This window comes from Aedes albopictus, chromosome 1 (genome assembly GCF_035046485.1).
Source record: "Aedes albopictus strain Foshan chromosome 1, AalbF5, whole genome shotgun sequence".
NCBI lineage: Eukaryota > Metazoa > Arthropoda > Insecta > Diptera > Culicidae > Aedes > Aedes albopictus.
The window spans coordinates 261,150,627-261,164,699 of NC_085136.1; the positions used below are offsets into that span (position 1 = coordinate 261,150,627).

Genomic DNA, 14,073 nt, shown 5'->3' on the forward strand with positions numbered 1-14,073 from the left:
GCTCGCTCACTACAAAACAGAGAGTGTTTCGAGATACGTGGCATAAAAGACGCAAAACGGATCGTCAGAACATCGTCAATGCTGAGATGGCAGTGAACGTCGATTTCCTCCGGCAAGGAGAAATGGACTGGACATATGTGCAGGGATGCCAGAAGATTTTTTTGAAAAATCTGTATCACTAGTTCTAAAAATCTGTATCCCGTACAGAATCCAACTAAACAAATCTGTACCTCATACAATAAAAAAACATTCCAGGTAAAAATCTGCATTTCATATAAAACGCGGATGCTCAAAAATCAGTATAATACAGATAAATCAGTAGACATGGCATCCCTGCATAGAGTAAGATCATACCGAGCGTGTTGTAGATGAGCAGGCCCCATGGCGAGGTGAATGTTTACCTGATTTTATGGCGCCAGCACCAAAGCGAATAGCGACGTTTTGACTAGCGACACTTTTTTTCAGTACCGGGTGTGGTGCGCTGTGTGCGTTCAATGATGCACTATCATATACGTTACTTCCGATGTATGTATGTTGTAAACAATCCAAAAGTAGAGGTTATGTCGTGAAAATTTGAAAGTTTGAAAGGAAAATACCAGTTCCCCATAAGTTTATTGATCAATTTTTTGGTAAATTTACCGTTAAAACGATTTTTTCTACCCCGATCCCACAAAAAAGATTATCTGGAACGACTCAATCACTAAAATACGAAATGGGATTTCACAAAACATAACCTCACTTTAGGAGGCCAATTAGAAAAATATTTTTCTCAAAAAAAGTTTTTCGATTTCCAACCGAATCCATAATACAATTTCTGTCGAGCTTTAGTTGATATTTGAACAGATTATCCAGCGTGTTATGAGTGTGCAAACTACGACGAGACCGCGGAGCATGTGCTTTACGAATCAAGTGCTCCCCGAAAGGCTGAGTATGCTACCTATAACTCTAGTGTGCGGAATTGTTGACCTATTATTGGAAGGATGTGTACGGGTGCAGACAAGTGGGATACAGTATCTTCTGCGATACTCAGAATCGTGCTCTCAATTTAGTCCAACGGGGAATCTATAGTACTGAACTATGAGGACTCAATCCTAGGAGGGAAGAGAGGACAACTTAAGATAACGCTGACCATAGTGAAAAGAGGTTGTAGTGGATCAATTATTCAATCTCTGAGCGTATAAATGAGTTTGCAATTAATAAAAACATTGATGTTCTTGTAGGTATTCCAAATAACTATGTCGAAGACCGCAAAGTGATCTTTGTGCATTTCAAGATCACGAGTAATGAATCGATCGATACTCTTGGAAATCAATCCAGCAATGAAATAAGTACTATAACTGGAAGTGGGTTGGTGTCAGGCCCTGCGAGCCAGCCGTAAAATAGACTAGCACCGGAAAATCAACAAGAGAAGAATGCGAACCGATACCAATGGCGACGACCACAGCGACGAAAAGGGACTTGCGATTGGAAGCTCGGTACGTGGAACTGCAGATCTCTCAACTTCATCGGGAGCACCCGCATACTCGCCGATATACTGAAGGACCGCGGGTTTGGAATCGTAGCGCTGCAGGAGGTGTGTTGGACAGGATCTATGGTGCGAACGTTTAGAGGTAATCATACCATCTACCAGAGTTGCGGCAACACACGTGAGCTGGGAACAGCTTTTATAGTGATGGGCGACATGCAGAGGCGCGTGATCGGTTGGTGGCCGATCGACGAAAGAATGTGCAGGTTGAGGATCAAGGGCCGATTCTTCAACTTCAGTATAATAAACGTGCACAGCCCTCACTCCGGAAGCATTGATGATGACAAGGACGCATTTTACGCGCAGCTCGAACGCGAGTACGACCGCTGCCCAAACCACGACGTCAAGATCATCATCGGGGATCTAAACGCTCAGGTAGGCCAGGAGGAGGAATTCAGACCGACGATTGGAAAGTTCAGCGCCCACCAGCTGACGAACGAAAATGGTCTACGCCTCATCGATTTCGCCGCCTCAAAGAACATGGCCATTCGTAGCACCTTCTTCCAGCACAGCCTCCCGTATCGTTACACCTGGAGATCACCACAACAAACGGAATCGCAAATCGACCACGTTCTGATTGATGGACGGCACTTCTCCGACATTATCGACGTCAGGACCTATCGTGGCGCTAATATCGACTCTGATCACTACCTGGTGATGGTTAAACTGCGCCCAAAACTCTCCGTTATTAACAACGTACATTACCGGCGGCCGCCCCGGTACGATCTAGAGCGACTGAAGCAACCGGATGTCGCCACCGCATACGCGCAGAATCTCGAGGCAGCGTTGCCGGACGAGGGTGTGCTCGATGTGGCCCCTCTAGAGGACTGCCGGAGTACAGTCAAAGCAGCCATCAACAACGCAGCCGAGAGCACTATCGGGCACGTAGAACGGAGTCGACGAAACGATTGGTTCGACGAGGAGTGCAGAGCGGTTCTGGAGGAGGAGGATGCAGCGCGGGCGGTAATGCTGCAGCATGGAACCCGACAGAATGTGGAGCGATACAGATAGAAGCGGAAGCAGCAGACCCGCCTCTTTCGGGAGAAAAAGCGCCGCCTGGAAGAAGCGGAGTGCGAGGAAATGGAACTGCTGTGCCGTTCACAGGAAACACGCAAGTTCTACCAGAAGCTCAACGCATCCCGCAAAGGCTACGTGCCGCAAGCCGAAATCTGCAGGGATAAGGACGGGAGCCTCCTGACGGACAAACGTGAGGTGATCGAAAGGTGGAAGCAGCACTTCGACGAGCACCTGAATGGCGAAGAGAATGTAGGCACGGAGGGAAGTTAAGGATGCCATCCACCAGCTCAAAAACAACAAAGCGGCTGGTAAGGACGGTATCGCAGCAGAACTCATCAAGATGGGCCCGGAAAAGTTGGCCACCTGTCTGCACCAGTTAGTAGTCAAGATCTGGGAAACCGAACAGCTACCGGAGGAGTGGAAGGAAGGGATAATCTGTCCCATCCACAAGAAAGGCGACAAGTTAATGTGTGAGAACTTTCGAGCGATCACTATTTTGAATGCCGCCTACAAAGTGCTATCCCAGGTCATCTTCCGTCGTCTTTCACCTAAAGTAAATGAGTTCGTGGGAAGTTACCAAGCCGGTTTCATCGACGGCCGGTCGACAACGGACCAGATCTTCACCGTACGGCAAATCCTCCAGAAATGCCGTGAATACCAGGTCCCAACGCATCACCTGTTCATCGACTTCAAAGCGGCATACGACAGTATCGACCGCACAGAGCTATGGAAAATTATGGACGAGAACAGCTTTCCCGGGAAGCTGACTAGACTGATAAGAGCAACGATGGACGGTGTGCAGAACAGCGTAAGGATTTCGGGTGAACTATCCAGTTCATTTGAATCTCAACGGGGACTACGACAAGGTGATGGACTTTCCTGCCTACTATTCAACATCGCCTTGGAAGGTGTTATGCGACGAGCCGGGCTCAACAGCCGGGGTACGATCTTCACGAAATCCAGCCAATTTGTCTGTTTTGCGGATGACATGGATATTATTGCTAGAACATTTGGAACGGTGGCAGAACAGTACACCCGCCTGAAACGTGAAGCAGCAAAGGTCGGACTGGTGGTGAATGCGGCTAAGACAAAGTACATGCTGGTAGGTGGGACTGAGCGAGACAGGACAAGCCTTGGCAGCAATGTTACGATAGACGAGGATACTTTCGAGGTGGTAGAAGAATTCGTCTACCTCGGTTCCTTGCTAACGGCTGACAATAACGTGAGCCGTGAAATACGAAGGCGTATCATCAGTGGAAGTCGTGCCTACTATGGGCTCCAGAAGAAACTGCGGTCAAAAAAGATTCACCCCCGCACCAAATGTACCATGTACAAGACGTTAATAAGACCGGTGGTTCTCTACGGACACGAGACTTGGACGATGCTCGAGGAGGACCAGCAAGCACTCGGAGTTTTCGAGCGACGGGTGCTAAGGACGATCTTCGGCGGCGTGCAGGAGAACGGTGTGTGGCGGAGAAGGATGAACCACGAGCTAGCTGCACTTTACGGCGAACCCAGTATCCAGAAAGTGGCCAAAGCCGGAAGGATACGATGGGCAGGGCATGTTGCAAGAATGCCGGACAATAACCCTGCAAAGTTGGTGTTTGCTAACCATCCGGTTGGTACAAGAAGGCGTGGAGCGCAGAGAGCACGATGGGCGGACCAGGTAGAGCGTGATCTGGCGAGTGTTGGGCGTGACCGACGTTGGAGAGCTGCAGCTGCAAATCGAGTATTATGGCGGCAAATTGTTGATTCAGTATTATCATGAATTTGATGTTAACTAAATAAATGAAAATGAATGGCTATAACTGGAAACCCGGTAGCTTAAACGTGGGGACCTCAAATAAATCTGGATGAGTGACCTGTTTCGCTCGTGAATTGTAGAAAGCAAATTCTATAACTACATCCTGATTAATGTTTATGCGCCGATCAACAAAACCAATGACGTGAAGGATTAGTTTTACGAATGCCTTAAAACACGACGTTAAAATTCGTCGTCGGTTGGACAGCCTTCACTCCGTCACTAACGACAACGGTCTGAGATTAGTCAATTTTGTTGCTGTCAAGAGGATGGTCATTAGTAGCACCTACATTAAAGACGCGGATGCCGTCTTCAGCCAGAGGCTGTACAGACTGAACGAAATTTAACACAAGAGAAGGGACACGCGGAGCATTCACCAATGAATACGGAAAGAAACTATTCTCACGAAAAGTTCAATCGCCCGGAGCGGAAATCGAACCCTCACCCCATAGCATGATGTGATTAGAAACTTGGTGACCCTAACCGCACGGCTACGAGGCATGTGCTACTTTGCACGCAAGTATATTCGCAAGCATACCTGGAGACAGGGTGTCCCTGAGAAAATCATCGGCCTCGTTGAAGCACAGTACAGGGCATTTTCGTGCAGAGTACTACACAGCGGTGCCTTGTCCAACCCCATCCAGGTCATAGCTGGAGTGAGGCAAGGATGTATACTATCTCCGCTACTGTTGCTATGACAGCCCATTACCATGGAGCACCTAAATGACTTCGAATTGGCTGATGACGTTGCTATCTAAGCTCAACAGCGCTCTGATATGCAGAGCAAGCTCGATGATCTTATCAAAAATCGCTCCTCGGCGGCAGGAATTACCGTCAACGTCAACGAGACCAAATTGTTGAATGTAAACACGGTCAACCCTTCCAGCTTTACGATAGCTGAGCAAGCATTGGAGAATGTTGAAAGCTTCCAATAATATCTTTGTAGTCAAATGACGGCCGATGGTGGCACCAAGATCGACACCAAGGTGCACGGATCGAGAAGGCGAGGGCTGCTTTTGCGAGTTTGGAAAATGTATGGAAAAATAACCAGATTACTCGACACACCAAAATCCGAATTTTCAACTCGATCGTGAAATCTGTGCTGATGTACGCCAGTGAAACTTGGTGTGTATCAGTGTAGATCACTCAACGGCTGCAGGTCTTCATCAATAGATGCATGCGGTATATAATTCGTGCATGGTGGCTCCAACGTGGAGCTCCAGCGTCGAAGTCATCAAAAGCGGATAGCGACAGAAATTCGGTAGCGAAAGTGAAGCTGGATCGGTCACACTCTCAGCAGGGACGAACACGAAATCTGCAAGCAAGCGTTAGATTGGAACCCAGCAGGACATCGCAGCAGAAGCAGCTCCAGAGGCTCATGGCGGCGCAGCTTCAACAACGAAATAAAACAAGTTGACAGAAATTTTGCCTGGCCACAGGTCAATGCGATAGCGGGCAATCGCCCACCGTGAGTGCCCAGGACTGAAAGTAAGTATGTATACATGCAGACATCCAAACGGGGAAGTTTGCAATCAAATCGACCATGTACTGGTAGATTGCCGACACTTTTCGGACGTTATTGGTGTTAGAACTTCACTATCACTATCTCCTAGTTAATAAGATTTGAGTTCCGTTATCAATCGTGTTGAACTCTACCTCTAGGAACCGGCGAGCGATGCGTTTCAACATCCAGCATTTTTCAACACACGGTAGGTATGTAGCTGACTATCACCAGAAGCTACACGAACGGAAAAGTGAGATCAACGAGAGCGGTAATCGCAACACTCTATGGGAGTCTGGCGATAAATATGGCCGCTCGAGAGGTGATAGGCGCTGCTCAAAGACGATCTAAGAACGGGTGGTTCAACGAAGAGTGCCAGAGGATAACGAACGAGGAGAATGCTGCCAGAAGTCTGAAGCTGATTTCGGGGACCCGGAAGAGCAGGGAACTGGTCGCAGTGACAGACCCGAGCAGGAATAAAAAAAGCTTGGTGACCCTAACCGCACGGCTACGAGGCACGCAAGTATATTCGCAAGTATACCGGGAGAAAGGCCTCGTTGAAGCACAGTTCTAGGCATATAGGGATTAGAGTGGGTCATCGTTTATATGGAAAAATGAAAAATTCAATGGTATCCCATCAGATCAAAGCTTTTTTGATCACATTTCAGGACCCAAATAAGTGTGCAAAATTTGGGCACGATCGGTTGTGTTTACGTTTTGCGCATCGTGTTTGAAGTTTGTATGGGGTTTTACATGGGAAAACACACTTTTTTGCATTTCTCTCATAACAAGCTCGAATTTGTATGAAACCATGTAACCGATAAAGTGAAAACAAAGCCTAGGGTGTCCTGAAAAACTTTGTCGAAGACCGCGAAGTGATCTGATGCTTTTGAAAAATGTTATAGCGTTGGCATTGCTTGGCGAAACAGCATGATTTTGTTGCTATTGTTATTCCTTTACATGTTAAAACATAAACACATGCATGCGGTTCGTTGGTTATAACTATGTTCACAAGCATCGGATCTCTTTGCGGTCTTCAACAAAGTTTTTCAGAACATCCTAGGCTAACACTTTACAGTATTGATTAAAAAGTTTCAGACAAACTTTTTCAACTTATGGCAAAAATGCAAAAAAGTATGTTTTCCCATACAAAATCCCATACAAATTTCAATTGCAATGCGCAAAGTGTAGACGCAACCGATCGTGCTCAAATTTTGCACAGATACTCAGGACCCGAAACGGAACCAAAAAAGCTTTGATCTGAGAAAACGATTCCGAAGACCCACACTAATAGGGATATAGGGAAGCAAGAGAAGCCGAAAAAACTAATTCGCCGCAAAAAGAAAAGAGAGTACTAGAGAGAGCATGTTCAATAATCACAGCGCAACAGAGTATGAAACAGAACAATATGCGGAGGTTTTACGAAACTATCGATGGCGCGCGGAGACAAAATAGCGCCTTCTCCCGTCATGGACTACGATGGAAATATACTGACAGACAAAACAATGGTGGCTGCCAGGGAGGATTGGGCATTTCGTGGAATTATTGATTGGTAGGAATGGAAGAGCGACAGACATAAGATGAAATTTCGTCATCGTTCATAACCTTAGAAAGACTGAAGCAAGGCGATGCTTTTCGAGCTTATACTGTTCAACGTAGCACACAATGGTGGAAGAGACGTCCATAGATTTTAAGAGGGAGCCTGCGAAGATTGGACTTACGATTAACACCACAAATACCAAGTACATGATTGCTGATGGTCAACGTTGGTCCGTCCGTAGTAGTGATGACGAAGTGGTGCTAGATGGTGAAAAGTTTGATGTTGTGGACGAGTTTGTTTTTTTTGGTACTATATTGACGCGTGATAATGATGTTACGTGCTTGGTGAGAAGATGGATAGCGGCTGCGAATCGGGACTTTTTCGATCTGCAAAACCAGCTGAAGTCTCGTAGGTTGCAAACTAAGACAAAACTCGCGTTGTACAAGACTCTGATTCTTTTGGTCACTTTATACGTCTATGAGAAGTGTGGACGTTGAGAGAAGTAGATGGAAGAGCCCTTGGCGTCTGCGTAAGTAAAGTGCTGCAAACAATACTCGGCGGTAAACTGGATGATAACTGGATTGTATGCCGGATAATCGACTAGCTAAAATTATATTCAGCAGAAACCCTGGAAGGGGTCGTAGATTTCGTGGTAGGCCGCGCACTCGTTGGCTTTTTGCAGTTGAGGATCTAAGGACTGTAAGCGTTCAGGGCGACTGGAAACGATTGGCCCAGGACCGAGACCAGTGAGGCTACAAATTGTAGCCCATCAATAGTATCAAATAAATAAGTATTATTATTTGTGAAAAGTATATAGAAAACATAATTATTGATCATCTCTAACACAATAGTATTATTTTTAAACAATTCCGAGTCCACTTCCCACTGAATAGCTGAATAAGAGTCCCACTTCCCTACGATGATAGTTGCCTTTCTGCCGAAAGCTGAATTTGGTTCCTAAACACCTAGGTAACTACAAACAAGTTTTCTGTCGCTTCGATAAAAAGGCTTTTATAAATATTGCTGCATGTAGTTTACTAATCACTGAGTGATAAGCTGACAGGAGGGGTTGTGAGGGTGATGCAACAATCGCGCTGTGCAAACATAACTCATTTAGTTGTGTGTGTTTTTCTCTGGGGGAAAACAGGGCAAAATAGCTTTGTTCCAAAGCTGCAGCATGCAAGTTGCTCGTAATTTCCCTGGTGCAAATGGGATGTTCCCTACAGATTCGAAGCCCAATTTCTCTGATTTACTAAAATACACACGGAAATTTACACGACCATAAGATGTAAATGTGCATATGCTAGAATCCCTTCATGTGCACGATTTGTCGATGAATTTAAGTTCTGAATGGATCGCTAGGTATAAAATGCAAGTTTTCAGATATTGGGCATTCCATCTGGTGGGAATCTTTCCGTTTTGTGAGTGTTCGTGTATGACTCAGGTCGTGTTTTTCGAAAGATTTTAAAGAGATCATTATCTATATGTGCTATTGGTATCGCTTTTTTTTTGCCAGAATGTGTAACTCGAACTACGAAAGCTTCTATCTAGTTAGGATTATATGTGTGTAGAAGAGTAATTATATGAGAATGTTAACAAGAGAACGACAGAGGAAGTGAGGTCACTTGCATATGTAGGGTTTTGTAATTGGTAACGGAAGCAACACATGCAAAATTCAATTCAGAGTAAAGGGTTTGTCAATTCGAGATAAGTAGCGAGAGAAATGGCTAACTGGTGTTTCGAAAAAGAAGTATCATAAATATATATGTATGTGGGAGGAAGAAATTGATTTAATCCGATACTGACCTTGAGAGCTGACTTTAGCACCACTACGTCGCCGGGGCTCTGCACCCACGGTTCCCCGTCGACCTGCACCGGTATGTCTGAATGTAGGTGAATCTTTATGTGACCTCCCTAAAAATCGAATAAATGTGTTAGTAATAATTAAAGAAAAGGACATGTAAAAATTGATATTGGTTTAAGAACTTACCTGGGCTATTCGCATGGCCGACCGCAAGCCGGACTGAATCTGACCGAGGTGGACTACACCGGTCACTCCCACGACCTCCAGCATTCCGTCCCAGTGATTCGGTTTACTGAACTGGTCCTCCTTCTCTGGTCCCCACGGATTGGCACCCGAACCCCAACTAATTGGTGATAAAAGGAGGAAAAGTAAGTTTAGTAAGGTTAGCTCACCCCCACCCAGTGCGCTCACCTCAGGATGTTTAGAATGATGATACCCTCGACGGGCGGCAGGTCCACCACCTTGCCGTCGACCTCCAGCCGGATTTCCTTGTGCAGCTCCTTGACCATCTTCCGCCCCACCATCTTCCGTAGGCCCATCTTGACGTAGACGCCCTTGTTGTGCAGCCGGGAGTTGAACTTGAGTGGGTTCTCCTCGCGGGCGTTGTGGAAATCCAGACACAGGTCGGCGTCGATGCCGATGCCGAAGTAGTTGTTCATCACGAAGATCTGCGAGTTGTCTTCGCTCTGCGTGGCACCGACGACTGTGCGTGTGTGAGTGTGTAGGTTACCGCGTGAAATGGGAGGGAAACGATTGGTACATGGGGTACTTGGGCGCGTAGGATGTTTGGTTTGGCATAGGTTTTTATTTTATTTTATTGGAATCTTTAACAGGAGTACAACAACAAGGCATCCAAGCAAGGCAAATATATCGGTCATTCGGAATCTGAGCAGGTCTTCGATACTGTAAAAAAATCTCGGAAAATTTGTACAACGAGGGTTTTTGTTTGTTGAAATGGTTTGGGTAGAAGGGTCTCCGAAATAAATGAAAATTTGGTCATGGGCAGATTTTTGAACATAAGTTCTTAGGAAAATTCATGTTTTTTTGTAGGAATCCTCGGAATAAAAGTGATTTTCTAAATCCTGGCACCATTCGAATATTGTGACAATGACATAACAAAACATCCGAGATTCGGAGTCGGAGTTTTCTCTAATCATAGGTTACGCATACTTTTGAGAATCGTGTATTATTTTTGTCTTTTTCGTACACCAAAGTGTATAGTGAAAGCTTGTTAACTAAAAACCAATTTTCGATAGAAAGCTCGGATAACACTAGTTTACAAAATAAAACGAAAGTCGTGAACTTCTGTCAACGACCACAATTTTTGAAGCACAATTTAGCGCTGATTTCGAAACAGTGCTTCAAAAAATTTAAGTAGAACAGTTTTTGAGTTTTAGCTCAATAAACAGTTTTACAACTTTTTAAAATAGGAAAATTCAAATATCTTGCGTTTTGTTCAACCAATTCTAAATCTTTTTTCATAAATTAAAAGCTGAACATAATACCATTCGATTATCTGAAAGCAGGTTTTGTGTCAGATTGATGAATTTCAAGATATTGGCGAGTTTTAGGGACGATCTCCTTAAATTTTAGCAAAATTTCCAAAAATATGTGAAGAAATGTATTTTTTCAATAAGAAAAAAAATTTAAAAATTCTTTCTCGACGTTCATTTGATATATTATATGTAGGCGAGTTACAGTAAAAAAAATCAGCTCAATCGGAGCATTGATTACGGAGAATGAGATGTATGAAGTGAGCGATTTTACTTAAAAATAGAACAAAAATCGATTTCAAATCATCAGCCTTGTATGGAAAGTCGAAAAAATTTCCGCTCTACTGTATTTTTTTTCCTTTTTGTTTTCGAACTCAGGGCATGATTCTACACCAAAAACGATCATTAGCTTACCGAGTTCAAAAATGCTGTAAACTAGTATAATCGAGTCACATATGTACCAAACAACTCAGTTCGACGAGTTGAGTTGATGTCTGTATGTCTTTGTAACAAAAAAGGCACTCACTTTTACACAAATTTCCATTGACTAAATCGAACGGAAATGTTACCACATTGTTTGCTAATATGGTGATCTGAAAATGAAAAGTAGCGTACCACAAAACCAACATGGTGGATAAAAATTCAAGATGACGGCTGTTTTATGGCGTTTTAGGCTCGAAAGTTATGCAATGGGTGTGTATGTTTGGAATGAGGATAATATCCAGAGGTCAAACCTGAGCTGCTCATTCATAACTGATGTAAGTTGACTACTGATGTTACGTTACTATCACTGTAAGCCGGTCAATATCAGCACAATAATGACAGGCAGCGTCTTGATATTGGACCGTGTGGTACCCCCCATCTAGCCTTAAATCCTACGGATTTAAGAACCTCACAGGTATCCTCAGAACCGAGCTTATGGTATCTCAATACACAACGAACCCTGTTCAATCCTGTAGTATCCGCTCTTGCGGCTACTTCGGAAATGTTCTCCTCGCTCGTATTGTTCAATTTTAGATCTACACTCTCAAACCCAAAGTACTTATTTTTAGGAGTTCATCAACCTTAGTGCCAAGGTGAAAGAATGTTACAATTGTAGGTCACATCATCTCCCTTTTTCTACGGATTTAAAAAAAATTATATTTCATAATAAAAAACTCCAGACCAGCTGAAAGGTTGTCGTTACTTCGGTTAATCACCTTTAATCAAAATCATAAATACAGAATCATTTATGAGATTAATTCTTTTACTACAAATTTGCAAAATAATTAAAACTGTTCTTCTCTGTGGTTTTTTTTTCTGGTTTAATATTCCGACTGATAAACTGAAATCCAATTCTAAGATTTATGGATCTCAACTTTTTTACTTTTCTTGTCACGTTCACGGAAGTTGGAAGGAAGGGAAACGAAGTTTTGCAATTCGTTTCTGGTTCTAGCGATGGCTACGAACATATGAATATACATGAGTTGTATATGTAGAGAAGAGAGAGAAAAAGTGGATAGAAAGATACAAAGTAGGATGAAAGGGACGGGCCAGGGATTGAACCCATGACCTTCTGCATACGAATCAGAAGCGGTAGCCACTAGACCACCAAGCCCGTCTTGGACTGCGATTTTTTTTTTAACAAATTGAGTAGTAAAACTCCAAAAACGGCAAAAACTCGTGATGCATTTTTCAACGCATTGAATATTTTTGCGCATTTTTTCAACGCATTACATTTTTAAAAGCATTTTGTAACACATTTTTATTAAAACGCATTTTCGATTCAGTTGTTTTGGAAGTGATCCGCCCCTCGTTGATGAGCTTATCGCGAAACATCGTCGACTGACAACTTTTATTGGTATAGCGTCAGTACGTACACTATAAATTTTCTCAATTTGCACTGATTCTGGGTAGCAAGGCTAATGCTGCAACAAAGTAATGATTTGAATGATTTCGCAAGCGATTATAATACTTACAATTGATAAGTTGTGATAAGCACTCGTGAGGTAAAAATTGGCAACATTGGAAAAAGGAAAGATACGGTTACTCAACAGAGTATATGCTGACTTGGATCGTAGTCGGCCTACGAAAATCGGACATTTGCTCATCATTGAGAAGGACCAGCCACTTGTCATCCGAATACTACCCCACAGTAAAAAAGCGAGCCAACATCTCTGACCCCCATTGTGCGTTGAACCCCATTTTGACAGCAAAAAGTTTGTGAACAGTAAGCTTTTCTGGACCAACACTTGAAAAGCGCGTAATATTTTCCACTACAAAAAAGAAAATTTTCGAAATTACTTGGAGAATTATGAAAAAATGTAATTCTCTTAGCTGAAATATGTTACAATAAATAAAAACGTGTTCAAATTAGGCCGCAATTGGGAATGCACAGAACTTTTTTATTAAAGAAAAAATATCACTCGTGAACTACGCCTATATCAAATGTTTGACCTGAAACAGATGATGACTTCAAAAACATGGCCGAATCGCAGCTGGTTGAGAAGGACAGAGCGTAACTTTGGTCCATAGGAATAAGATGATCAAATAATCCATGATGGCGAACCAATACTCAGTATGGCGGCTATTATATGAAGTTTCAAACTCTAAAATGGCTCTAGCAGATGTCCGGAGTCATCTGCTGTGTATCCCAATTGCGGTGGAAGGGAAAACGAGTAATTGGTTGCCTAGAAATAGGTGTAGCCAAGGTGCACTTTAATTTTCTTTTTATCGCTACATATTTATTACCGTTCTTCACGGGGTTCGTCGCCTTGCGCGCTACAAGTCTTTATGCACTAGTCGGGCAATGGAGGCGCATGGTTCTGGATACCTAGTAGGGTATTTGTGCCTATCTTAGTCTCATTAAGGATGTGCAACATGAAAAATCACTCACAGCGCAATGTATACGCTTCAAACTTAATGATACAAACCTTTAACACACGTGCTCACTTCCACTGTTGATCTTACGATGCACTAGAGTGGGATTTATCTTCAATATTTGATTTAATTGCGATCACAAATCGCGAGCCACTCGCACCTATCTTCAGCACACCGTAAAATTTTCATCTCATCGCGGTCCACCGGGTGGCCCCTTTTTCATCTCAACAGTATTTACAGCAAATCCACAACCACTCTCACATTTTCTCATCGTAGAGCATTCTGCACTCACCCACTAACGCACTCCCTTTCCCTAGCAGGTGACAGTTTCATTGTGATTGTTTTCCTCTCTCGCAAAGGAGAAGTCACAACAATGTGCGGCGCGACGAATCGTCTATGCTCGCTCCCCACGTTTTGCACTCGCATACATTCACAGCTGATTGGCAAATCAGTGCTGCCGAACTGGATGATAGTTCGTAAAGCTTGAGCGGTAGCAGCATATTTAGATGAAAACCAAACCAAATATTTTGAAA

The 14,073-nt window shown here is 43.6% G+C and overlaps 1 protein-coding gene across 5 annotated transcripts in view; it reads right to left on the reverse strand.

Annotated features, from left to right (window-relative positions):
• The window catches only part of LOC109415607 (diacylglycerol kinase theta), a 171,780-nt gene that overhangs the window by 15,129 nt on the left and 142,578 nt on the right, over nucleotides 1–14,073 (reverse strand). For all 5 annotated transcript variants that reach the window (XM_062846707.1, XM_062846708.1, XM_062846710.1 and 2 more), the window contains 3 exons: nucleotides 9,600–9,891; nucleotides 9,375–9,531; nucleotides 9,191–9,298 (listed from right to left, as the gene is read on the reverse strand). In XM_062846707.1, coding sequence (XP_062702691.1) covers nucleotides 9,191–9,298; nucleotides 9,375–9,531; nucleotides 9,600–9,891 — 557 coding nt within the window. The remainder of the gene's footprint in view (nucleotides 1–9,190; nucleotides 9,299–9,374; nucleotides 9,532–9,599; nucleotides 9,892–14,073) is intronic.